At 40.7% G+C, this 26,675-nt stretch overlaps 1 protein-coding gene across 11 annotated transcripts; it reads left to right on the top strand.

The window, feature by feature from the left end:
- On the top strand, nucleotides 1–23,893 carry trip12 (thyroid hormone receptor interactor 12). 11 transcript variants are annotated; one of them, XM_058633398.1, is made up of 42 exons: nucleotides 1–133; nucleotides 3,099–3,245; nucleotides 3,799–3,924; nucleotides 4,133–4,920; nucleotides 7,637–7,742; nucleotides 8,654–8,790; nucleotides 8,967–9,050; nucleotides 10,478–10,573; nucleotides 10,659–10,810; nucleotides 10,955–10,990; nucleotides 11,095–11,190; nucleotides 11,285–11,377; nucleotides 11,473–11,634; nucleotides 11,732–11,800; nucleotides 11,920–12,085; nucleotides 12,740–12,857; nucleotides 13,220–13,376; nucleotides 13,527–13,680; nucleotides 13,928–14,156; nucleotides 14,254–14,372; nucleotides 14,757–14,964; nucleotides 15,462–15,562; nucleotides 15,960–16,134; nucleotides 16,234–16,375; nucleotides 16,598–16,789; nucleotides 16,914–17,065; nucleotides 17,156–17,313; nucleotides 17,438–17,511; nucleotides 17,642–17,841; nucleotides 18,051–18,178; nucleotides 18,415–18,566; nucleotides 19,118–19,260; nucleotides 19,400–19,556; nucleotides 19,761–19,859; nucleotides 19,947–20,061; nucleotides 20,285–20,439; nucleotides 20,630–20,794; nucleotides 21,094–21,258; nucleotides 21,346–21,459; nucleotides 21,616–21,710; nucleotides 22,194–22,297; nucleotides 22,418–23,893. In XM_058633398.1, the coding sequence occupies exons 2-42, from the start codon at nucleotides 3,148–3,150 to the stop codon at nucleotides 22,612–22,614; spliced, it is 6,177 nt and encodes a 2,058-aa protein (XP_058489381.1). In that variant the 5' UTR covers nucleotides 1–133; nucleotides 3,099–3,147; the 3' UTR covers nucleotides 22,615–23,893. The 11 variants fall into 11 exon arrangements, with proteins under 11 accessions (XP_058489381.1, XP_058489379.1, XP_058489380.1 ...); XM_058633396.1 differs by having other exon boundaries at nucleotides 15,933–16,134; XM_058633397.1 differs by having other exon boundaries at nucleotides 4,130–4,920.
- The last annotated feature ends 2,782 nt before the right edge of the window (nucleotides 23,894–26,675 follow it).

Here is a 26,675-nt window from a genome sequence, read left to right as displayed (position 1 = left end):
TCCATGAGCGGATGAATCACGCGGATGTATACTGCGGTTATAGGCCCCTCAGCTGATGCGAAAGTAGCAGGGGGAGAGAGAAAAGAGGAGCCCGTGCACTGTCTTGGTACAACTACAACACTGGAACAAATAGGTAACAACATTATATACGTACGGCAGAAAATTTCAGTGACATGTCAGCCAACGGTCTCTTGGGCCTTGGAGGTTATTCAGTGTCGAAATACATCGGAAGAATCACGATTCAGAGCTACGAAAATATCTCGAGTCCCCGTTCCTGCTTTCCTGTTTTTTTGTGTCTAAAAGGTATCAGAGGCCATTTCTCTTCTGCTAGCTAGCGTTAACGTGTTAGCCGCTAGCCGGACAAGTTGTGAATGTTAAAAGAATTTGACAAACCGTTCCAAATATATTTCATTTTTAAAATATAACCAATCCGCCGCGTAAAAACAAACCCCAACTGCCACCCAGCAGAGGTGGCAAAGTGTTAGTCGGTGATAGCTAGGCTTGCTAATATTAATTACCCTGTGTACCAAGGTTAGCTGGTTCTAGCAATAACGCTGTTGTTTGGTTTGACGACGCTAAACGTCAGATACGTGACTGGCCTGCAGTAGCTAATTAGCTAATTCTGTATTGATAATGTCAGATGTTTTCATGTTCATTCACAGAAATACATTAATTTATAACAACTGCCCCACAGTCAAGTGTTCATTTTCTGTCCATGTATTGTTGGCAAGTGAACGGTCATTGATGTAACGATCTTACTTAGCCGGGCTACTGTTAGCCTGCTAATAATTAGCATCGATGTTTGTAATTCTGGACTTTAATTGGGCCACTGAAAATGCATCACTTTGGTTCATAACCAAACTCTCCTTTCATGTATATGATTTGTTGACATGTTATTTGATGGAAGCCAACTTGTTCCTGTCTGGTTAGCGTTAGCATAAACGTTAGCCAGCGCTAAAGTACAAGGTAGACGCTGGCCTTTTAAGTCTGCTTTGAAAATATCAGCGATCCCCCCACAGCCAGCTATCATTAGTTAGGTCGGCTTGAACACTCTGCATTGGCGTTGACAGTTCTCGAGAGAGTGATACTGGATTTGTCTGGTTACCTGTCGACTTGACAGCTGTATATTTCTTATTTGATTTGATGAAGCGACAGAGACGGTAAGCTAACTGACGCACGAGACAAGTATGTTTTCTTTAAACTTGATCGTCTGCCATACACTGAGCACAGTGTGTCATGGCTGTGAGAATACCAAGTTAGCCTGCTAGCTGTATAACATTAAACCGCTGTCGATATACGGTCCAGCACTTGCTGCCAGTTAACGTTCTCGTTATTTGTCAGTTTGGGGGCATATATTGGCCGGTCTGAGAGAAAATACACAGTTTCATGCTACAAACAAGGTAACCATTCCTTTCGGCAGTGCGTTTCGTAGCTAAATGGGCTGACACACCGGTACGCCAACTACGCATTTCCATAGAGCCATTGCTACGCTAGCCGACGTAACTTTAACGTGTCCCTGGTATGTTATTATCAGCTTTACAGTGTTTCACTGTCTTTACGTTCAGCAAACGGTGTATCCAAGCTTCGTTGTGGGTTGTGTATTGTTTTAGAAAGACCTTTTCGGACTGACAAACTGTCAAAATGTACGAGACTAGCTAAGATATTAGAGTGGCTAAACATGCTAACATTAGTCGGCGGTGGTAGACAACTACGTCAGTAACACAGGCCTCTGTAAATCATAGACATAAAAAGTGGACACTGTCGTTCGTGTGTTTGTGTTGTAGAGGAAGAAACGATGTACCCGGGTGCGTTTAGTTTCGCCGATCATTTGATGTGCTTAACTAATCCTATTAAGCGAAGTGTGGTGCATTAGTTGTCAGAATGGACGAATAAACAAAGACGAGGATGCACACTGTCAGAGTACAGGCCTGAAAAGGCCCTGTGAGCTTGCCAAGTATGGCGTATTTTTATGATCAATGATGTCATGATTTAAACCGTAACCAAATGGGTTAATTGATCATCTTATATTTCTAGATTACGTGAAGGATTTGGGTGTTGATTAAGTAGCCTCTATGTATTAATTGATAAAATCATGCTTCTCTGTCTGTGTGTGTGTGTGTGTGTGTGTGTTCAAAACACATCAATCACTCCTTTTTATCAGTTCCCTCATGTCAGTGACTCATGGGAGGTATGTATAAATTAAACCTCTTCTCATGTACACAGGATTTTTTCTATGTATTATTTTAACGTTATTGAATATTGTAGACGAGGTAATTGTGTACACATTTTTCAAAAGAATTAACTATTAGCTAATGTGAAAAATGTGAGAAGTGTTATAATATTGATGAATATTTTAGTTGATGTGTTTTCTCAACTTTCAATTTTGTCCAATGTAGGTTTATTTAGTTGTGTCTTTGGTCTTGGTAATTATTATCAAAGTAGTGAATAAGGACCTCGGTCATCCTCTACAATGAAATCTCAACTTGTATCAGTGTTGTTAAGAGACATTCAAATAAGGTTGTGGTTAACAGATGGTGGCAAACCTGCTTTAAATCTTGTGCTGTTACAACTATTGTATAATAAATTGACATGGGTAATAAGAGATTCATATTGTTATTCAGTGATTTACTGGAAGTGTATTTTATGTTGTGATCATTTTGGGGAGACTGCGTAACGTGTTAGTGTGTTTTGAACCTAAACTAAGTTGTGTAGATCTTGTTTTTTCTTTAAGGAAATCGGATATTTCTTAAGTGTACTTTTATCTCACAAATATGCAAAATACACCTTTCTTTTCTTTTTCCAAAGACAAAAAATACACCTAGCTTTATAAAATACCGTTTTTCATTGTATTATGTCATGTAGTATTTCTGGCAACACATTTCTTTAGCAGTAGTTAGATGGGTGGTGAGAGTTTGAATCCTGTTTGAATGTGGGACTAGTTATGATGACACATTTCTATGTCACATCTGCTAGATGGATGAGCTAGATTGATGGTGAAAAGCTCTATCAGGTCTTATCTACAACACAACAAGCTGTTAAAAACATCACCAGTTGGTGAAAATTAGTATTCTAATGTGTTTATTTCTCTTAAATTTCAGTGAATGGTAGTGTCTAGAAAGGGTATGTCCCTTCAGGAGAGAGGTGCCAATGTCCAACCGGCCTAATTCCAATCCAGGGGGGTCACTGCGCCGTTCACAGAGGAACACTGCTGCGGCCCAGCCACAAGACCACACAGTCGCAGGAAGGTGAGTCTGCCTTTTTGTGAAAATCTCAGTCCAAAGTTAGAGGTAGTAATCTTAGTTTGCAAATGTCTGTGAGGGTTCTCAGTCATTTAGGTCATAGACATCTTCAGGCAATAGCTCTAGGCAACTGAACTGAACTGATCTTAAATTGAAGACATCTTACCTCTCTCTACCTGTTGATGAGAGGTGAGACATCTTCAATTTAACTCAGGTTTACAGAGAACTCTCTTTTTAATGAATGGAGCGACAAAAGAGGGCTGTTTAATAAAATTGATGTTTGTCCGTAGGTCCAGGGTGATGTATGCAGTGAATTGAAATTTAAACTTGATGCACAGATTATTGGCCTCTTTGATCATAGACGAAGCTTTCGTCCTTTTATCATAGTCAAATGATGATTAATACTTTTGGGTGCTGCTCCAGATGTGTTGGTGATTAAAGGACATGGAAACAGGCATTCAGATAGTCACATTTATTTGGGGATTGATTAATATTCTTTTATGGGACTTAAATACAGGAACATACAATGTCACTTGCTCTTTAATTTCCAACCTTACAGGTTGCAGTCTGAGCAGATAAAACATAAAGCAAATTCCCCACCTGAAAGTAGAAGACCTAATTCTAAGGCTTCCAAAGCCACAGCCAGCACAGCCACTGGCCAGTCCAGAGGGCACAGCTCAAGAAGGTACCACTCTTTTCTACTTGGTGCTTCATGTGTGTGCGTGTGTATGTAGGGTTTGTGGTTTGTAGTCAAATAACTTTTAATTTATTTTACACCTTTGACTTTTGTTCTAAATCTGATTGAGCATGTTGAATGTGGCATTGTAATTTATCATTATACCTTGTTCTATATTGTTCTAAATATTTTTGTTATCCCTCTTGCTCCCTAGCAGAACCAGTCTTACTCAGTCCGTGGCTTCATTTGTTTTGCAAGACGACTCGGAGGCTGCAGGAACATCTGAACAAGAGAGACCTGGCCACCAGTCAAAGAGTGAAGGCACCCGAGGGTTAAAACGAAGCGAAGCTCCTGACCAAATAAGTACCTTTGCACCAACCCCTGCCAAGAAGCCCAAATCACTCCCACCACCCCGAGAAAATACCTCAGAAAACAAGAAAGGCCCAGCAAAGTCCAAGAAGAGATCACTTGCCCCAGAACCACCTGCATCGTCAGGTCGTGGTCAGAGCAAGAAGAGCGGGCCCACTGGGGCCTCATCAGGCCAGAAACGGAAGAAAGTGGACTCTCTCCCCGGTCTAAGTAGCGCCGCTGGGTCCCTCCCCAATCGCACAGAGGGCAGAACTGTAAAACCCACCAAGCTGGCGTCTAAATCGGCCGCCTCAGCCAAAGCTGGGTGTAGCAACGTGACAGACTCCTCCTCCTCTGCCTCCACCTCTTCCTCTTCTTCCACCACAGGCACCAACAGTTCCACCACGCAGGGCGCCAGAGTCAAACAGGGAAAAGATCAGACCAAGGCACGTCGCTCTCGCTCAGCCTCAAGCCCCTCCCCACGCCGCAGTACCCGTGAAAAGGAGCAAGCAAAATCTGCCAGTTCTTCAAAATTTGAGTGGGCAGCACGCTTCAATCCCAAAGTTAACTTGCCAAAACCCAAACTGTCCTTGCCCGGATCATCCAAAACTGAGACCTCCAAACCTGGGCCCTCAGGATTACAAGCTAAACTAGCAAGTAAGTCATGTTACCTGTGTATTGCTTCCCTTTTACTTGTTTTTATCAATATTAATTTTATTCAGTGATTGAGCCATAGCATTTCACTTTTACACATTTTTAACAAACATTTCTTAACAAGAAATCATTTTAACACTATGCCATTTCATTTTGTATTTGGTGTTTCACATTCAGTTAAATTTACCCCATCTTCTATTGATTGGAGAGGTTGTCAGTGTGTGGGGAGAAGTTTATCTTTGAATAAATAAGAAAAAGGAAGATTATGACCAGTTTGATGAGGGATAGCACATTATTCTCATGTGCTTAGATTAGAGGTTACACCTCTGGGATTAGATGTCACAGGACCTGTGTCACAGGAGCAGTGACACAGCATCAGTTGCCACTGAGCTGAGATGTGTCACCAACCAAAGAGGTCAACCCTACAGATAAATGCCTTAACTCCAATATAAATGAGTACACATAGTTGATTTAATTTCAAAAAGCCTTGTCCAGTTGTATGTGTATCTTATTATGTACACATTGTCTCAATACAGTTGGCATGTTTTGACAAACATTCAGTTCACATTTGTGGTGAGTGTGGACTCCACTGAGTGGTGAACTGGCTCATATTTCAGTCAGAAGCACCTGTAGCTTGCAACAGGAGAGAAGCTCAATACTTAAACACTGCTGGTGGCTCAATTATCATTGTGAACCAAATGTATTGTTTAATAGTAGATACATAGGACTCCATTTGAACCATTTGTTGTATGGATCAATTGCATCAGACTGTTTCTTAGTCCATCAGCTATTTTGGTGGCAGGAAAGAAACATAGCATTTTGCTCATGGTTTAATAGCTCTATAGTTGGTGTCCCCTCCCTTTTACTTTTAGTATACCTTACCTCATAGGTCATCTGTGTTTGTAACAAGCACTCTGTGCCCATTCTGCTCCTGCAATCATTGAAACATATATTGATTGATGTCATATTGATATTGCACTTTTAAATACTCTGCCACTGACATAAGACCAGGTTTTTGTTGGCCAAGCCGTCATGCTATCACCTTTCAGTGCCTCAAGATAGCAATGTGGAAGGGGCAGGGTACAATTTATTAAGATTTTACACTACTGCCCTAAGAAGTTTGAGAACATTGTCTTTGTTTTTCATATTTCATTGAGTTTTCAGCAGATGTGTTATATTATAAATAGTACATCACATTATAGTATGCATCATATTACACACGTGTTCAGAAATATCAATCATGCCAGATTTATCAGTTGGAGTCTAGCACTTATTCAAAAACATTTTACCAGATGCCATGCTGTATGAAGTAAAAGCACACATTCATAAATCAAGATTCTCATATGCATCTGCTGTAAAAATGTCATGTAAGCATTCCTAAATGAAGTACTGCTTTTAAATGCAACAATATCTAACCAAAGGAAAACAAAGTAACTGTTGGACTGTTCTGTAATACCAACGAGCATTGCTACAGCCTTAACTATGTCAGTGCTGCAGAAGTATTGAGTTTTGTTCCCTGGTGTGAAGATGAGTAAAGGGCCAGCTCAAAATTGTAGTAGACATTTGGTGTGCATGTTGAAGTGCACCCAAACTCTCAGGCCAATGTGGGGTCAGGCTTTTCTAGGCAGGTGAAAGGATAGAAACTGAAGTGGGCTCTGTGCCATGGGCTCTTGGCTCAAATGGAGAGACCCCGCCCAAGTTGGCACTGGTGTGTTGGCCTACCAGCTGAACAGGGTTATGTTTGAGGGCAGAAAAGGGCTCACACGCTGTTTCTCTTTAGGGGAAAGAACTTCACCTATGGGAATATCCTCATGTATCCACCTTTGTTAAATTTTATCCTACACATAATGTAACTTTCAGCTGCAATGGTGAGTAGGTTTATACAGTGCTGTTGTACAGTCTGTGTACTGTTATTGATTCTGTATAGCTTTCCACAGCTCAAACCTGTTCATGTTAATTTGGTAACCTAACTGCACCCTGAGCCATGACAGATTTATGATTGGCTTCGGGTACTGTCATCTTTAGATAGAAACTGTTAAATTTATTTTAGGGATTACTATTAGTCCACGTGTAATTCAATGGTGAGACACATTTATAGTCCAGTCAAGTCCAAGAAACAACCCAATTGTTCTTAAATGTTTGTACTATTTGGTCTTAATTTGTTGAAATGCTTATTTTTATACTTCTGATTTATGAGTCATAGATCCAGCTTGAAGGTTGCCCTGTCATAGGGCCATGGTTGGGTTACTATTAATATCCTTCTAGTCAGTGGAACAGGCAGCAGGCAACACTAGAAAACTTTACTGTAGAGAAGAGTAACAACAATTATGAATCTGTTTAGGCAGCTTCATGATTGTTTTCTGATGAGCCTCAGCAGCCAAATAATACTTAATGGGGTAATAAAGTATTTTATTTGAACACATTCAGCACTTGGAAAAATGACTGATCTAAGATTTTAACATTTTATGCCAGATGCATTGTTTCATATGTAGCCACAGAAGCTAGCATTTGCCCTCTGTTTGGAATATGATAGTAAAAGTTGAACAGTTCTTACAGTGTATTTTTTGAGAAGAGATTATTGTTGGTTTAATTGTTAAACCTGGGTACAAGAGCATTTTCACATCATTCGCCCTAAAATCAACCCACATTTAAAACTGCTATTGATTTATAATATAGTTTTCTGTCTAAAATACCAGTGTTGGTGCTTTTTAACCTTTAGGTTTGAGGAAATCAACTAAGAAGCGCAGCGAGTCTCCTCCAGCAGAGCTCCCCAGCTATCGGCGGAGCACACGCCAGAAGACCACGGGCTCCTGTGCCAGCACCAGGTACTAATCACACTGATTACACTGATGACCATAGTGTGAATATTGATGCCTGTAATTTGGACATGGCTTCATTTGTTTATCACTACTTTGTGTCAACAAAAACTGAACGTAATGCATTTCTTGTTCAATAGTGTTACAACGTTGAATCACATACAGCATGCCAAATTCAATTATCAATATTTATTTGGAATTGTTGATATTGATTCATAAAATGTTTTAATACATGCTGTTTCCTGTGCACAAACTAACACCTGAGTCTGCAGATTCTTCATTACTTTGCCATCTATGTTGTACAACCAGAAATGTAAGATAAGGTTATCTGCTCAGGAGGACAGGTGAATTTGTTTGTCTTCCATTTTCACCTCAAAACAATGCATTACTGTTGACGTCTTCTGATGAGCAAACAGGGCATGGAAGCAGGCCAGGCTGCATTCACAGCACCCTCTGCAGGACATCTTGTTAATTAAAGTGCCTTAGGGCAATTGTAGGATAGATATTTTTTCCTGTTAAGTTGCACTGTATGGTCGTTTAAAAATTTTTTTTTTTAATGGTGCACCAGGTTATAGAGATCCAAATTGTATACAATTTGCAACGTAAGTTCTGTGAAAACCTTATAATTAACCTAGCAAAGTTGGTATGGAAACTGAAATATCTCTAAATTAATCAATATCAAATTTAAAATTAAATTGGATTGGGACCTTGTGAATTCAAGCATCTTAAACTTTCAGAGCCTTGGCTAACAAGTATGGGCATTTGTTTTAAAACAGCATGGATTTACAGGGCCTTCATATGTATTTAAATGAATATAAAATATGAAGAAAACATCCAAGGCTAACGCGTGTATTAATGTGACTAGTAGTGGAAAAAAATTCCTCAGTCATCACGGTCAATCTGTTTTACTCGTACCACAGTCGGCGGGGCTCAGGCCTAGGCAAGCGCGGGGCAGCCGACGCTCGCCGGCAGGAGAAAATGGCCGACTCCGACAACAATCAGGATGGGGCCAATTCCTCAGCCGCTCGCACTGATGAGGCATCACAGGGGGCTTCAGGTACCTATCATCACTTTTTCAATTCTTCTTTATCGGTAAAACCAGTTTTCCTTAATGTGTGTCGATTAACACGTCCAAAGCAGACAGGTTTTTAGCCTTTTCTTAGTAGCATCAGAAGCCACCAATTTACATTTATCTTTCGCTGAGGATTACATTTTTACACTGTTTCTATCCAGCTTCAAGCTCAGTTGCTGGAGCAGTGGGCATGACCACCTCTGGAGAAAGTGAGTCTGATGACTCTGAAATGGGAAGACTCCAAGGTTTGTCAAATCCTCCTTGTCACTTTATTAATCCTCTTAACACTAAAATAAGCGGGCATGAAAAATATGATTAACACTGGTTAGTTTGCACTGAGACATGTTTTTTTTCTTTTCCACCTGTGCATCACTTGTGTGTGAAATATGTTATTTGTATCTTCCACTTGGGTCCCTCATTCAAACTTAATGGTGAACAATTTTAAGTAGAGCTGCAACTAACGATTATTCATAATTAAATTAATTAATGAGATTAATCTGCTGATTATTTTCTGGATTAATCGATTATCGTTTGGTCCATAAAATGTCAGAAAACCTTAAAAAATGTTGATTGGTGTTCGTCAAACTTGGAAATGATGTTGTTCTCAAATGTCTCGTTTTGTCCAAAAAACGAAATTATTAACTTTTAATGATTTATTTGTTATCCAGATCAAATAAATTAAGAAAATATTCACATTTAAGAAGCTTAAACAATCAGAAATCTTATTTTAATAATGAAAAAAGCTTCAAACCATATAATCAATTATCAAAATAGCTGATTAATTTAGTAATTGATTAATAATCGATTAATTGTGCTTCATTCATGGCTAACGGCTGTGCTAAAGGCCGAAAGATGAATGCATTAGTGTGTTCTTAATGTTGTGCTTGAAATGATGCTGGAATTTACATAGCTGCCAAAAATTAAGAAGATGAGGAACAAACAAGGGTGTTTACCTAGGGCTTCATTCCCACTAATGCCTGCATGCATTGCAGAGTCATTTGACATGGGAGTGAATGCAGATTAAACACATTCCTACTGATCAAAAACCCATTCAAACCTGGGATTAAACAGGCTTTTTGACCAGTGGGAATGTGGTCTTATTGGGCATTATAGTTAATGTACAGACATGCCTGATTTTACAGTTATAGCTTCAGGTATAAAACCTTTATACCCAAAAAGTCCTTTCAGGTATAGGTACAGGTACGTTGCTCTCTAAAGCCTGGTTTATACATGCTGTAGTGCATCACAGAACAGAAATGATGGCATTGCAACCAGCACATTGGGTGCGAGGACTCAAAAAGTTGTTGCGGCAATGTTTTGTGCACCTCCTGAAATTTTGTAAAAAAAAAAAAAGTGTCTGAGGGAAAACTGGCTGAGGTAGGTTTCTGTCAATAAGGGACTTCCCACATCTAGCACACTTCTATTTCATTGCTTGAATGTAGCTTATTAGACGTGTATGAAGACAAAACTGAAATGTTTAAGTAAATGTTTGAAAAAAATCTTTTCCAGTGTAACCACTATGAGTCTTGCATGAACCATAAAAACGGCCGTGGCTTCTCTGGTCTGTCCGTCTGTATGTGTGTGTGTGTGCGTGCCGTCTTCAGAGGTCCGCACCTCAGGGCCTCATGCGACTATAAACAAGGCTTTAACCCCTCTGTTTGTGTCCTTTTAGCTCTATTGGAGGCCAGAGGACTCCCCCCACATCTTTTTGGGCCCCTGGGACCCCGCATGTCTCAGCTGTTTCACAGGACCATAGGCAGTGGAGCCAGTTAGTGCAACTTTTTCTCCTACAAAAGTCTTTCATGTTCGCTAAGCTCTAAATAACTGTTAGAAAAACTCTGCCCCTTTTTCAGGCTCCAAAGCTCAGCAGTTACTGCAGGGCCTGCAGGCTACAGGTGATGAGTCTCAGCAACTTCAAGCAGCTATTGAGATGTGCCAGCTGCTGGTAATGGGCAATGAGGAGACACTTGGTGGATTCCCTGTTAAGAGTGTGGTGCCTGCTTTGGTGAGTCTTGTTCTGGCTGGGCCATTTTGTTCTCTTCCTGTTCTTTACATCAGGAAAACATTTTCAGTATTGCTTTGTAAAATATGTCTTCATTGGAATTTGGGATCTACCACTCATGTTTTGATTATCACCTTTTTTCCCCAGATTACATTGTTACAAATGGAGCATAACTTTGATATTGTGAGTATGATGAACACCAATTGCAGTAGAATTATTTATCTTGTGTTTGATTCACTTTTGCAACACCACTGGGTTTGTGCTTACCGTTTGAACTGTGTACTCAGATGAATCATGCCTCTCGTGCACTCACGTATATGATGGAGGCACTGCCTCGGTCCTCTGCTGTGGTGGTGGATGCTATTCCTGTCTTCCTGGATAAGGTAAGATGATGCAATCTCTGTCCCCAATAGCCTGTCAGATATCAGTGGTGCCCTGTTAATAAGCTAATACATTATTCCTCCTTATTGAATGCAGCTTCAGGTGATCCAGTTCATTGACGTAGCAGAGCAGGCCCTGACTGCCTTGGAAATGTTGTCAAGGCGACACAGCAAAGCCATTTTGCAGGCTGTAAGTTTGTATTTTCATCAGGGTTACAACCTTCAGCTCTCCTGTGTTGTAGCCACAGTTTTAGACCATAACAGTGTTTTAATTTAATATTACAGGGTGGACTTGCTTCCTGCCTCCTCTACCTAGAGTTCTTTAGCATCAATGCTCAGAGGAATGCTTTGGCCATTGCAGCCAACTGCTGCCAAAGCATTACTCCAGAAGAGTTCCACTTTGTAGCTGATTCCCTGCCACTGTTGACGCAGAGACTCACACATCAGGTATCTTTTATGACAAGTTTTTGTTTTGTCTTTTATTTCTTTAGTTTAACACATTGTAAAGATTCAACTAATGGCTGTATTTGTTTTGCAATCTTAGGATAAAAAATCAGTGGAAAGCACTTGTCTCTGTTTTGCCAGACTGGTGGACAACTTTCAACATGAAGAGGTTTGTTCCTCCTAATTTTTTTTGAGCACAGTATTTTTGTTATTTCTGTATCATCTTCCCCATTCCATGTCCAACTCTCTTGCTAATGAGAATGCATGTGTCTGTTATTAAATCAACAGAACCTTCTTCAGGAGGTGGCATCACGGGACCTGTTGACCAACATTCAGCAGCTGCTGGTAGTGACCCCTCCTGTACTCAGCTCGGGGATGTTTATCATGGTGGTGCGCATGTTTTCCCTTATGTGCTCCAACTGCCCCTGCCTGGCAGTCCAGCTTATGAAACAGAGTGAGTAACTGTCATACACGCTCAAACCAAAGCGTTTTTGCAATTAATTACTTCTCCCCTAAAATTACTGTTATGTGTTATCATACTGTAAATACTGACTAAACAGGGTCCAGTACTTAAATGGAATAGTTGGTAGTAGATGCAATGAACTTTATATACCAAGGCTCTAGACTAACTTTTTGCATTGATTGCTCTGGTGACTATGCAACTATGACATCATCTTTCCTTGCTTGTGAGTTCAGGCAAGTGCTTATACACAACACAGGCTTTGCAGAAAGACATTAGGGAAGATGAAAGTCCAAGGCGTAGACATACGATGTAAGAAAACATTTTGTTGCGCTAGAAACGTTTTTTTTTTAGTATTCACTCACAGCAACAGTAAAGTGTTGATTGTGTTTTTCTTCTGCTGTAGCCTGCCAGCTTCAAGATTTGACGTGTTTTATATTTAAAGATGGTCTTCTGCCTACTGAAGTTGTAATGATTCAATTTGCTGTTGCCTTTCTATCATCTCAAACCAGTCTACACACACTCCTCTGACCCCTGGCATCATCACCCAGAGAACTGCTGCCCTCTGGATATTCTGTGGTAGAAGACCACAGAATATCCACATGCGACTAACTACAGACTTTTCTATGTGATGCATTTTCCTTACAGACATAGCCGAGACTCTGCGTTTCCTTTTATGTGGTGCATCTAACGGCAGTTGCCAGGAGCAGATTGAACTGGTACCCCGGAGCCCCCAGGAGCTCTATGAACTGACCTCACTCATATGGTAATATTCTTTTTCCTGTCACCTGTTCAGTATGGTATGGTTTATTTCACACTGTAAAATGCTCTTACGTTTTACAGATAACTGCTATGCATATACATTTGTACTACATACTGTAAATACTCACTTAACGGGGTTAAGTACTTTAGTTGGCAGTAGATGCAAAATCTTTTTTTATTTGAACAAAGTAATATTGTTTAAGTTGTGACATTTGTGTCCGTTCACCTCAAAAACCTACAAGACCATTGATAAATTGCCGTTCATGTTTAAGTTATTTTAATGTAATGTAAAACTGTAAATGTAAAAGAAATAAACCAGTTTTATAATTAAGGCAATGTTGTGGCTTACTGTTCTTCTTTTTATAGTGAGCTGATGCCCTGCCTACCTAGAGAGGGGATTTTTGCAGTTGATTTAATGCTGAAGAAGGGTAGTGCTCAGACGACCGAGGGTGCGATCTGGCAGTGGAGGGATGACCGTGGACTATGGCATCCTTACAACCGTATTGACAGCCGCATCATTGAGGTATGAATGCAACGATTGGGTAATTGAAAAGCACAAAATATGCCATTAAATCAGCGTCTGTGATTCATGTAAATTGTAGTATTGTTATGTGGTAAGAATCCATGTATGATACCAACTTTGGGTGTATTTGGTGACTGTCTGGTCCTACAGACAGCCCACCAGAACGGAGAGGATGAGATCAGCTTGTCAACTCTGGGCCGTGTCTACACAATTGACTTCAACTCTATGCAGCAGATAAATGAAGACACAGGAACAGCACGCGGCATACAGAGAAAACCAAATCCTCTTGCCAACCCCAATACAGGTAATTCAGGTCTTAGCTCAGAGTTCAGTGTTTCATTGCACCAAGTTTCATGGTAAAACGTATAGAAGCAAAGCTGTCACTTATACTGTTATTTTATTGTAATAATGCATGTCCGTGGTTTAGATGTAAAAATTTGTTTTACCTGAGACGGAGCTGTCAGTCAGTTGCTGTTTTTGTCCTATTGTGAATATGTGGATACTTCTACATCTTTGAGGGTAAAAACACAAATGTGTTCATTTTTTTTAAGGGAGTCACCAGGAGGTTCGTCGAGAAGACGCTCGAGCCCAGTTGATGAAGGAAGACCCAGAGCTGGCCAAGTGCTTTATCAAAACTCTGTTTGGGGTCTTGTATGAGGTTTACAGCTCATCAGCTGGCCCTGCTGTGAGACACAAGTGCCTTAGAGCCATCCTCAGGATCATCTACTTTGCTGATGCTGAGCTGCTGAAGGATGTGCTGAGGAACCATGCTGTGTCCAGGTAACATTGTCCAGGCTGTGTGCTCCTTTTAACACAGGCCAAATGCTCTGTCATTTTAATTAAACTGACTCACATGTTTCTGTGCTTGTTTCTACAGTCACATTGCCTCCATGCTGTCCAGCCAGGACCTGAAGATTGTAGTAGGTTCTCTGCAAATGGCTGAGATCCTCATGCAGAAGCTGCCTAATGTCTTCAGTGTCTATTTCAGAAGAGAAGGTAGAGTGTAATCCCACCTTGTGAGCTCATCAGAGTAGATGACCTACAGTGATTTAGGGTTTAGCATGAGCATCTAAACTGCTTGTTAAATATTAAACAGTCTTCTAAAATTGTAATCCTACCATTTTATGTATGATGCCACCTTAGTTGGGACATTTTCTGTCTGCAGTGGGAAATGAGATTGAAGAGGTTGAGAATTACTTTAAAAATGACATTTTGATAACCTTTTCTGCAGTAACCAAAAACGAATTTTCTCACCATCTGAAGCTTTAATGCCATGAGTCAAAACGAGGCGAGCAGTTTAGAAACATTTTATCTTTACAACAATATTACTGCTAGTTGTGTTTTTTTGTTAAAGCTGTTGACAATTCTTTTCTCCTCCAGGTGTAATGCACCAGGTTAAAAACCTGGCAGAGTCTGAGACCTTTCTAGTCACTAGTCCCCCTAAGGCTTGCCCTAGTGGTACTGCCAGTCTGTGCACTACCACCATCAGCACTGCATCGACCACATCTGCTAATAATGCTACTCCAGACCTGGGCTCACCCAGCTTCCAGCACAGCATGGATGACTCACTGGACCTCAGCCCACAGGGGTGAGTCAGATATACAGTATACCTTTGGTTTGGCTTCTTATAGACTTGATTTACACATACATTTTCAGCACAGGCCCAAATTCAGCTTTATAGTGGAAACTAAGCTTATCTCTCTATTAATGCACGGAACGTCTGTCTGGTAATGGCATTCGTGTCCAGCGGTTCACTTGACAGGCTTCAAATTTAGTGGGTGACTTATTGGGGACACCAGTGTGTGCAGTGCTGATTTTGCAATTGTTTAAATAAGAAATGCAAGGGAAAATGTATGGGTGCTGTTTTAGTCATAAACACAAATTAGACTTGTGTACAAATTCTATTAAACTAGATCTTAGGATGTTGCACAAACCTAATGTGTTTGAGTCATTTACCTTTGTTACTCTTAATCAATGTGTTTTTTTTATTGTGTGTGTGTGTGTGTGCTAGGTGGTATAGTAATGTTCTAAAATAATCACATTTTCCCCAAGACAAATATATTAATGATGTTTTCCCCTACAAAGGCGGTTAAGTGATGTCCTGAAGAGAAAACGACTACCTAAAAGAGGGCCAAGAAGACCCAAATACTCTCCCCCAAGAGATGATGATAAAGTTGACAATCAGGGTAAGTTAAAGTGACAGGATTGTTTTGGTGATGCATCAACTTACCACATGGTGAATGGACACCTCTGTCAAAGCCTGAGCAGGTCTGCATCACCTGAATTAGCACTATGGAACTTTTGGTTTCACAAAAAGAACTACAACTTTCTACTTCACGCCATGTTTAAATTAATAACAGTATCTATGAATATGCTGTTGTGAAAATCAGCTTCTTTTTCAGGTGAAAGTGTTCAGACACATTTCCTTTTCAATTAGTTAACAATATGAACTTATCCTTTTATAAGGGGTGGACAGGACATTCTGTTGTTCACTGACTTGTAGGAGATCAAGGCGAAAGAGCATTTTGTGATCTTGGTTATATTTTTAACCCATAGATAACCCTCTGCCTGGGTTCTTTACAGCCAAGAGCCCTACCAGTACTCAGTCACCCAAATCTTCCTTCTTGGCCAGTCTCAACCCCAAGACCTGGGGTAAGCTGGGCACCCAGGCCAACAACGCCAACTCTGAGCCCTCACGCACAGCCGGGGTGAGTGGCCTGGCAAGGGCCCCTCCCAAGGACTCAATTTCAAATAACAGGTACAGTAACGAGATATATTGAAGATATTCACTTTTGTATAATCAAAATCACACATTGCAGCTGAGTTAAATGTGTGTGTTTTTGTTATTATTTTGCAGAGACAAAATAAAGGCCTGGATCAAAGAACAGGCAAGTAAGTTTGTAGAGCGCTACTTCAACTCAGAAAATGTGGATGGCAGCAACCCCGCACTGAATGTACTCCAGAGACTTTGCACAGCCACTGAGCAGCTCAACCTGCAGGTAACGCATCCACTCGGCTCCAGAAATGACAATGATGAAGTCACAATTTTCCTTACAGTAAAATAGCTGTGGAAATTGTTAAAATCAATAACTTAAGAAATTAAACTGTTCATACCAGCAATGAAAAGGAGGGATATAGATACATTGATTTACCTTAAATTCACTGTATAAAATACAGTTCCATGCTGGCATTGAGACATTCTTTTTTTCCCCATTCCCCAGGTGGACGGTGGTATGGAATGTCTGCTGGAGATTTCAAGTATTGTATCGGAATCTGATGTGTCCTCATTTGAGATCCAGCACAGTGGGTTGGTGAAGCAGCTCTTGGTTTACCTGACCTCCAACACAGACAGAGACTTGTTGAGTCGTGATGTGCGGTTAAAGAGGTTCCTCCATGTGTTCGCTGGCTGTCCGGTAAGGGACAAATCCTGGATTATTATTAACATATAGACTCTATAGGCTCGGTATACAATCCTACAAGTGTGTATTCACCCATCGAGAAGACTGAATATTATCATGTTTGTTGTCACGTGTGTAGGTTCCAGGAATGGAGCCTGTTAGTCGTTTAGACCCAACAGAGAATGGGCCTTACCTGGCACTGGTGCACAAGATGAACAGTTGTCTTAGCCAAATGGAGCAGTTCCCTGTCAAAGTGCATGACTTTCCTAGTGGCAACGGCAATGGCAGCAGGTTTGTCTCTTTAAATGACTCTACTGTTCATCTTTTTAATTTATATTGTGTGATATATACTATGGTTATGTTGATGCAATTTCTCTCCAGAGGTTCTCAGGCACTGAAGTTCTTTAACACACATCAGCTCAAGTGTCAGCTGCAGAGACACCCAGATTGCACTAATGTTAAACAGTGGAAAGGCGGCCCTGTGAAGATTGACCCCCTGGCCTTGGTGCAAGCCATTGAGAGATATCTCGTTGTGAGAGGTGAGCAACTTCTCAAATAGTTTTGAACAGATTGTTAAGCCCGGAAATTAGACTTTTTAAATGTAGCCTCCCATGTGACTGCATTGGTAAATTTTATTAAGTTGTTAATATCTTATCTGCACAGGGTACGGCCGAATTAGAGAAGAGGACGAAGACAGTGATGACGATGGTTCAGATGACGAAATCGATGAATCACTGGTATGTGATGTCATTCATGCCGAATAAAGCTTAGCTTTTTCTTATCTTTAAGTCCACAGTCCAGAGTAATGTGTTTAAGCTCTTAACATAGAAACACGTACACACATTTCAATCTTTTTTGGATATCCAGGCTGCGCAGTTCCTGAATTCTGGCAGTGTGCGACATAGACTACAGTTCTACATTGGCGACCATCTGCTACCATACAACATGACAGTATATCAAGCTGTACGACAGTACAGTCTTCAGGCAGAAGAAGAGAGGGAGTCGACTGATGATGAGGCCAACCCACTGGGGCGAGCTGGCATCTGGACCAAAACGCACACAATATGGTAAGAATAAAATACGTTCTCATTGATGACTGTCCCTTTAAATTTTGATACCTGAAATAATGTCAAAAACATACATTCATTTGGCTGTTTGTGTATTACATACACTTGAGCTGCACATGATGATGATGATGATGATGATGATGATGATGATGATCACATGATAATAAAACCACCCAGAAAGAAAGTGACACTGTTGTCTTTCATGACAGGTATAAGCCCGTGAGGGAGGATGAGGATGGCAGCAAAGACGCTGTGGGTGGAAAGAGGGGCCGTGCCCAGACTGCTCCCACCAAAACCTCACCTCGTAACGCCAAGAAGCAGGATGAGCTGTGGCATGGTGAGACTCCAAAATCTCATAGTTTCAGTTTTGTTATCAGCTGCTTGTGTATTGAAGAATTAGGCTTACCTGCATCTGCTCCTTTTTTTAGGCTCAGCAGTTTTATAGGGAAATTCCTTGTTCTGTTATCTAATAAATATTCTGTTGAATCAAAATGACCAGATATAAATTGCACAGATTCTCTACGGACTTGGACAGTGTACTTAATCCCTACTCTTGATCCCCACCTCTTCCAGATGGTGTATGTCCCAGTGTCATCAATCCCTTAGAGACATACCTCACTTCGGAGCCACCAGAGACCATAACCTTTGATGACCCCTCTCTAGAGGTCAACCTGCTGCTGAGGGTCCTGCACTCCATCAGTAGATACATGTTCTACTTGTATGATGTAAGTCTCATCCCAGAAGAAAACAAGAATAATGCTGTCATAGACTTTTTGTCTCACTTTGAAAAGTGTGAATGAATTTCAGTCTTGAAAATTTTAAAGAATTGACATGAATTCCTAAATGAAGAATATAGTCCCAGTTCATGGCTTTACTCTGTATGTCTTGTCCTACATATTGTCAATCATGCTACTGTGTTTTCATTTAAAAATGGCTCTGTTTCAGAAGTAATCTGTGTCCATACTAACATCCCTTAAAATGTATTTATCACATAACCTTTCAAGTACTGATTGTGTAGTCACTGTCACTAATCAGGAAGAGAATGTGGGTAATTGTGCGATGTTATCCAAGGTTCTCAGTTTTGCCCACAGTTTTCACCCAAAAAGCAGAGCAGTGCTCCAAACCCAGTGCTTTTAAATGTCTCTACTTTTAGGGGGGCTCTAAAACAGTGTGGAAGGTGTATCTACAGCTGAATTTGTGTTTTTAAAGAAGAACTAAATAGTGTGGATGGAGACATAAAATATGCAAATAACAAACATTTCTGGTTGTTTTGCAGAATGCTGTGTGTAAGGAAATCATCTCTACCAGTGAGTTCATTAACAGCAAGCTGACAGCCAAAGCTAACCGTCAGCTACAAGACCCTCTGGTCATCATGACAGGGAACATCCCTACATGGCTCATCGAGCTTGGAAAAACCTGGTAAATGCCTCCCATTTATTTATTGATCTAAATGGGGATTGAGAGAACACACTATTATCTGCATTGTGGACTAAACTGATGCCATTTATAATTACCAGTTGCTGGTTGTTGATTACATACATTTCTCTTTTTTCTACAGTCCCTTCTTCTTCCCCTTTGACACCCGGCAGATGTTGTTCTATGTTACTGCTTTTGATCGTGACAGAGCCATGCAGCGCCTACTGGACACAAATCCTGAGATCAACCAATCAGATTCTCAGGACAGCAGAGTTGCACCACGTCTCGACAGGAAAAAGGTGCCGTTTTTACCTATTATAGTCATTTGTTTCATGTTTGATACTAAATGGATGTGTGAGAAAACTTTTAAAACATTCTTCACTCATTTTGTGTCTTCAGTTTTATTATACACTTTGTGAAAGTTGCTTGTTAAGAATATCTGAAACTAGGTCTGTGATCTAACTTAAACTTTCACTTACATTTTCTCTGTCTTGCCTTTTCAGAGGACGATAAATCGAGATGAGCTGCTCAAACAGGCCGAGTCTGTGATGCAGGACCTCGGTAGCTCCAGGGCCATGTTGGAGATTCAGTATGAGAATGAGGTACATTTAGTTTTTGTTTTCTCAATCATGTTAGGACAGGGATTTTTGTTTCAAACCTTCTGAAGTTATGTTTTATTCATTTTGCAGGTCGGAACAGGTCTTGGTCCAACTCAGGAGTTCTATGCTCTGGTATCTCAAGAACTCCAGCGGGCTGACCTCGGCCTGTGGAGGGGCGAAGAGGTCACTCTGGCCAATCCTAAAGGTACCAACTCTTACACTTCAACTGACGATAAATTAAGAATAACACCATGTTGTAGTGTCTTTTACTTATTTTCACTGTAGCGAAACACTTTTATTCTGCAATAACACTCAGATATACATTTTACTGCTGATTGAAGGGGTTTGTCTCTTTTGCTCTTTTATACATTTACACTGAATGTATTTATATTGCTTTTATTGACCATATCTTTGTCTCTGTCCAACAGGAAGCCAAGAGGGAACTAAGTATATGTTCAGCTCCAGAGGACTGTTTGCAGTTCCCTTTGGCAGAACAACCAAACCAGCACATATAGCCAAAATTAAAATGAAGTTCCGTTTCCTAGGAAAACTAATGGCCAAAGCCATTATGGACTTCAGACTGGTAATGAAATTTTGTCTGCTAACAGATTCATGTTTCTATATGTCTAAATATATTTTCACACATAATTCTATAATCTGCAAATTTCTATTATGATATTTCTTCATAGATAAAAATGTGTCTGTTTTTGCTGTGTATGTTCATCGCTGTTCAACACAAATGTGAAATGTGTTCTTGTTTCTTCTCTTCTTAGCTGGACCTGCCCCTGGGTCTGCCATTTTATAAGTGGATGCTGCGACATGAGATGTCTATAAGCTCCCATGACCTTGTGAATATTGACCCCAGTGTGGCCAAGTCCATCCAGCACCTGGAAGATATTATCCGCCAGAAGAAGAGGCTGGAGCAGGACCAATCACAGGTGAATATGTTATTCCTCAAGTTTTTATGTTTTAATTCTGTGAGAGCAGCTCTTACATCTGGTCAGCAGTGATGGTGTGTTTGTGGTAGTCAAGGTTCCACATGAACATCTTTTATGTCCATCATCAACATCTCCATTGACAAAATAGAAATTAAACATCAAAGCTGATTATAAAAATGCTATATAATTTAGCTGTGAAAAAAAGTATGTCTCTTTCCCTCAATCCATTCACATGTTATAGCAGTAGTGTCTCCATCGCTCTCTCTTTGCTCACCTGTGTGTGTTTGTCTGTGTGTCAGACGAGGGAGACACTACAGCAGGCGCTGGAGAGCCTGAACATGAACGGCTGCTCAGTGGAGGACCTAGGTTTGGACTTCACCCTCCCAGGATTCCCAAACATTGAGCTGAAAAAAGGCGGCAAAGATGTCCCCGTTACAATCTACAACCTGGAGGAGTACCTCAGGGTATGTGATCCACTCATTCTCAATTTTTTTTGTCAGGGTGAATCTTTGTCCCGCTAATATTAACTCTTCCCATTTCTCTCCATTCAGTTGGTGGTGTACTGGACTCTAAATGAAGGAGTGTCCAGACAGTTTGAGTCATTTAGGGAAGGGTTTGAATCGGTCTTCCCTTTGCATCACCTGCAGTATTTCTATCCAGAGGAGGTGAGGCATTTTCTTTTTCTGGTTAAGAGGAGGGCATTATATACAGTACATAACTGTAATAATTCAGTCACTCAGCCAGTTACTCATAAACCAATAACTTGCGTTCTTTGCCCCTCTTTTCTCTTTCTCAATGGCGTGTTGTCTCTCCTCCTGTAGCTTGACCAGTTGCTGTGTGGCAGCAAATCAGAGACATGGGATGTCAAGACGCTGATGGAGTGCTGTCGACCGGACCACGGCTATACGCATGACAGGTGAGACTGCTAAAACAATTATAGTTGAAACATTGAAAGCACACATGTGCATCATTTAAATACCCACAATATTACTAAAGCCTAAAATGTTTTGGCCTTTAAATAAAGAATGAGGTGAATGTGCTGTGAATAGGAAAAGCACAGGTGTTACTTATCACCTTGACAGTGAATCAGCACGCTCCCTGAAACTTAAGAGGCTTTTCAGTGACATTAAATGGTTTTGTGATTCATTTGTCTAAGTATCTCACTTTATAATGGCTGGTTTACCTATTTTGTACATAATACCAGGTGTCACAGACATGGTTGTAAAAATAGTGTGAAATGCTGGCATATTACAACGTTTCTGACTGTGTACATTTTAAGTTGGGTCACAACAGTTTGCCATGTTCAAAAAGCAGGTCACCATATACATTTTCCCTACAGGACACACTATGGTACAGGTTCACTTTGATATCTGATGTGTCGGTTCAAATTTTCTTGCAGCCGTGCTGTTCGGTTTCTGTTTGAGGTGTTGAGCAGCTTCGAGGCCGAACAGCAGAGACTCTTCCTGCAGTTTGTTACAGGAAGCCCCAGACTGCCCGTCGGAGGTGAGTTCCCTCATACGCTCATTTGAAGTGGTCACTGAAACAGCCAGTATTGCTGGAGCTTATTCATACGCTGTCACTTTTGCTGCACACACTCATCCCATTGTCACTCTCAACTCCCAGGTTTCCGGAGCCTGAATCCCCCTCTGACAATTGTGAGGAAGACGTTCGAGTCGACAGAGAACCCGGACGACTTCCTCCCCTCAGTCATGACCTGCGTCAACTACCTGAAGCTGCCTGACTACTCCAGCATAGAGATCATGCGAGAGAAACTGTTGATTGCGGCTCGAGAAGGCCAGCAGTCTTTCCACCTTTCCTGATCTCCCCACATCTCACATTCAGATGCCTTCTACAGCGACTGATGACATCCTGACTTCGTTTTTTTGTAATCACATACATCAAGGCAATGTGTACAGCCTTCTTGTTAGAGAAAGCAGCTTGCAGAAAAATTAAGACTTTAAATATATATATTTGCTGCCCCTGTCTCTCAAAAAAGAATATAAAAAAACAAAAAAAAATGGAAATGTGTTCCATGACTCAAAGAACATAAAATATAAAAAAAGAGAGCAAAACGTATATCAGTAGTTGAGTAATGTTAAAAAAAGATGAAAACACCTGGGTGACATTTTAAATTGCATTGCTATGTGATATTTAAAAAAGAAAAAAAAGGGATGTCTCCTCTACAGAGTGGTGGACAACGTCACTGGGTGTTGGGAGTGAAGGGGGGGAGGGGGGTCCATCGAGCAAGCTAGGTTTACTTTAGCTCCAAAGATCATTTGTACAGACAAATTTGCAGACTTTGCTCATTCTACACATTTGATAGAATAGCTCTTTGTTCTCATGTCTCTTCCCCCTCATTTCGTCCGTTGGCATTTTGTTCTGTATTATATTGACCCCAGTTTGTGTGTTGCGTTTTGGTTCGGCTTCCCCGCCCCCTCGTGTGTCTTTGCTTCAAGTTGTGAAAACGAGAATTGCCGTTGGTTGAATGCGGGTAGTGATGAGCGCATATTATCTTTTTTTCTTGGCCCTTACGCACGCTGAGATTGTGTTCTGGCCTCCTTTATTCTAGAGAGCTTCAGCTCGTATGAAGAGTTGTAACCAATGTGTTGACCAGGTAAATTTGTTTTGCCCTTATTTTGATAGAGTTTAATGTCTTTCTGTTTGGCCCTACCCAGATGTGGGGGGTTTCCTTGGTAGACCAAGCTCCGAGCAAACCCTCAACACATAATGTAGCTGGGCACAAAATTTGGCTGGTCTCATTTTATCATTTAATGGCCAGATAGCATTTCAAGCTCATTTATGAAATAAAGTTTATATGCAGTTTCACACCCTGTTTGAGGTGGGAATGTCTGCATTACCTTTTTTTAATTTTCTATATTGTCTTTATTTCTTGCTGTAGTTGACTTACGATTATTTTTTTTCTTTGCACTGCTGGCTTGGAACAAACCGTGGTGTGCACCTGCAGTCTGGCCAGGGGAGGGCGCCACTGTATGCTCTCCTGGCCCAATCGTTCATGTGCTGGTTTCTAAGATCTGCAATAATTTACTGCGTCAGGTTCATGTTTTTACCTGAACATAAATAAAGTAACTGTTTGACTCATTTTGTCCATTGTTAGTTTTATTTATCCATCACTCATTCATGTTGCCATGTCACTGTTGAGTTATTTAAAGCGGTATGTAGGATTAAACTTAGTTTTTAAGTTGATTGCTCCTCAGTTAAAGATTGTCCTTCATTTGATGCACATGTTTAGGCGACTTGCCATTGATACAGCAACAAAGTGTGAGGGTTGAGATTTATCTTTACCACATCTTTGTTCCCAAACTCCTTTCAAAATGAGAGTCTTGGCAGTGGATTTAAAGGTACAGTGTGTAAAAGTTGCATGTTGTGAAACTGAATACCCCTCACCTTAACCTTTCCCTTTAAGTGTGCTGGAGTGCTTCTATCAAAACCCGCGTGATGTTTACACATCTAAACATGATCTAAATCGCACCTGGCAATTCATACACTCGGCTTAAAATAAATGCAAGTAAAGTTATTGCAATGGGGAAAATGCACCTACATTTTACACACTGGACCTTTTCACTTACATAAGATGATTGTGAGTGTTGATAAAAACACGTCAATATCAAACACTGTTTGTCTGCTTTGCTTTTTAAATCTTCCTCTGACTTCCTCTACTCACATCTTATAGGCTGTGTCCACTGATTTTAATCTGATTTCTTTAAATGGTAAACCACTGATATTCCCAGCCAGCGGGAGAGTAAATGTTTGACTCGAACAACAGGCTCCATGAATCTGCCGTCCGCTGGAACACCCTGTGTTCACTGAGTGGACTGGAGCAGTGCGAGGTGACAGATTTACTGCTGCTGCGGGGAGATTAATTGTGGAAATGGAAGGGTTGATCCCGTAGTGCAAGGCCGATGTCTTCTTATCAACCACAGGGTTTCATATTGATCATACCAAGCATGCCATTACAACACCGCAGCCCTCTCTGAGGCTTACAACTACCCCAGCTAAAATAAATCTCAGGACACACCGGCTCTTGATACTGTAATAAAGACAAAGAAAACAAAGGTCAAGGAGAACGAGGTCAAGGACCTGTGGAGGTTTGAATGAAGTGAAGTAAGAACCTGGCCTTTTTCAATTCAGTAATAATAGGAATCAAAAAGCCGACAAGACACGGCATCTCGATGTAAAGTACAAATAATCTGCACTTGACAGTATATTGTAGTTGTATATAACACTGTAGAAGCTGAATCCTCCTGTGAAACTGTCGTTCAGAAATTCCCAATTCTGCAATTTGTGATTCCAATAAAAACATGCCCCGTTCTTTCACCCTTTAAGTCAAAGTATTTATTTTGATCTTGCGTCACAGTGTCATGGTAAATGAAACTGCTTTAGTGTGTGTGGGATTTAGTGCCATTCAGTGGTGATGTTGCAAACTGCAAACCTAACTATCTACAAGGTACATGTGAGACTCCTTGTTGTACTACCATGGCCAAGTCAATGATGTAAATCATGACGAGAGCAAATGGGTGCATCGTTTCTGAATGTGTCTTCTGTCATGTTTGAACACCTAATTATTGTTTTTATAGGTAAACCAGTCTTTTTGTTTTTAGGAAATGTATTCAGTGACCCAGAAAATACTATCTCCCGCAACCTGTGAGTCTCTGGGAAAATGAAGTGAATGTAAATAAATGAATATATATATATATATATATATATATATATATGTACATATAGATATATATGTATGAATGTAGTAATAATAATAATACATTTATTTACATTCACTTCATTTTGCCAAACATTGTACTGCAAGCGCAATCCAGGTGCAAATATTGCCTCTAAATCTAATGTCAGAGGTCTAGTATGTTGGCAGAATACTAACCCTAAATGTTTTTGTAGAAGTGTATAATTCTTGGTTTTTGTAGCGTTAGACTTTGCCTTTTATCTGTACTTTAGACTCGGGATTTAGATCCACCATGTTTCTACAGCAGCTAAGCCAGAGTGTGTGTGTTGTGAATGATTCGGAAGCTTATGCAAACAAAGACGACTGATGTCCTTTCTCAAATGCGCAGGCCGCCGTATCAGTTTCCTGTGATACTTCACAAAGCGAGGAGTGTGTGAAGTGTAATCTGCAGTGGAGTCATTAGAGAGAACTCCAAAAACCGAAAGCAAATCTGCGCATCAGTAATTGTCTCTTCCCATTGATCCTCTCGCAACAAATGTTGTGCCACTTTTCACGAGCACAAACGGTGTAAAACAACAGCAGAAGCGGCAAATTATGCAGTATTAATTTGTTTATTTCCTGTTTTATGCTCATTATGCATTTTCTTTTTCACTTTGATGTGGAGTTGAAGTGTGGGACCTTTACACTGCACGCTGATATTTTCCCCCCAAAGGAAAATCATGTAAATATGACCCACTTTCAGTGTTCGGCTCAATTTTGATTGTCGAGACTCATTAAACAGCATGAGTCGGCTGTTTTTAGGCACATCTTCTCCTTTTAAGTTTGCCTGTGTTTCAGTGGCAAGCAGCTAAAGCTTAAGGAGTAGCTGATGAGCATTTTCATCCACTACCACCACCACCTTCCTCCTCCTCCTCTTCCTCCTCTCTTCCTTCTTGTAAGGCTGGCTCAAAGGAGAGGTTATGGATGATGAGACTCTAAATGAGCAGGACGCAGAGCTCCTCATCTGCTCTGCATGTAAGAGCAGGTGGGAGACAGAGAGATTAGGGAGAGAAAGAGAGGTAGAGAGAGTGTGCATGAAGGTGGAGGTGGAGTGGGAGTGGATGGCTGAGTGTCGTCAGTTATCGTCGTCACTGTGACTCAGAGACAAAAAAGAGCACAGAGCCCTCCCCCTTCTCCTCCTGCATCCCT

Source organism: Solea solea, chromosome 7 (assembly GCF_958295425.1).
Source record: "Solea solea chromosome 7, fSolSol10.1, whole genome shotgun sequence".
NCBI classification, from domain to species: domain Eukaryota; kingdom Metazoa; phylum Chordata; class Actinopteri; order Pleuronectiformes; family Soleidae; genus Solea; species Solea solea.
This window is presented reverse-complemented; position numbering and strand designations above follow the sequence as displayed.

Bases quoted from the DNA above. Each gene is read 5' to 3' on its own strand.
- trip12 (XM_058633391.1), top strand. From the start codon at position 3,148: ATGTCCAACCGGCCTAATTCCAATCCAGGGGGGTCACTGCGCCGTTCA. The intron at 9,051-10,477 runs GTTTGTCAAATC...GTGTCCTTTTAG, and splicing joins TGAAATGGGAAGACTCCAAG to CTCTATTGGAGGCCAGAGGA. The intron at 20,062-20,284 runs GTACCAACTCTT...TCTGTCCAACAG, and splicing joins CACTCTGGCCAATCCTAAAG to GAAGCCAAGAGGGAACTAAG.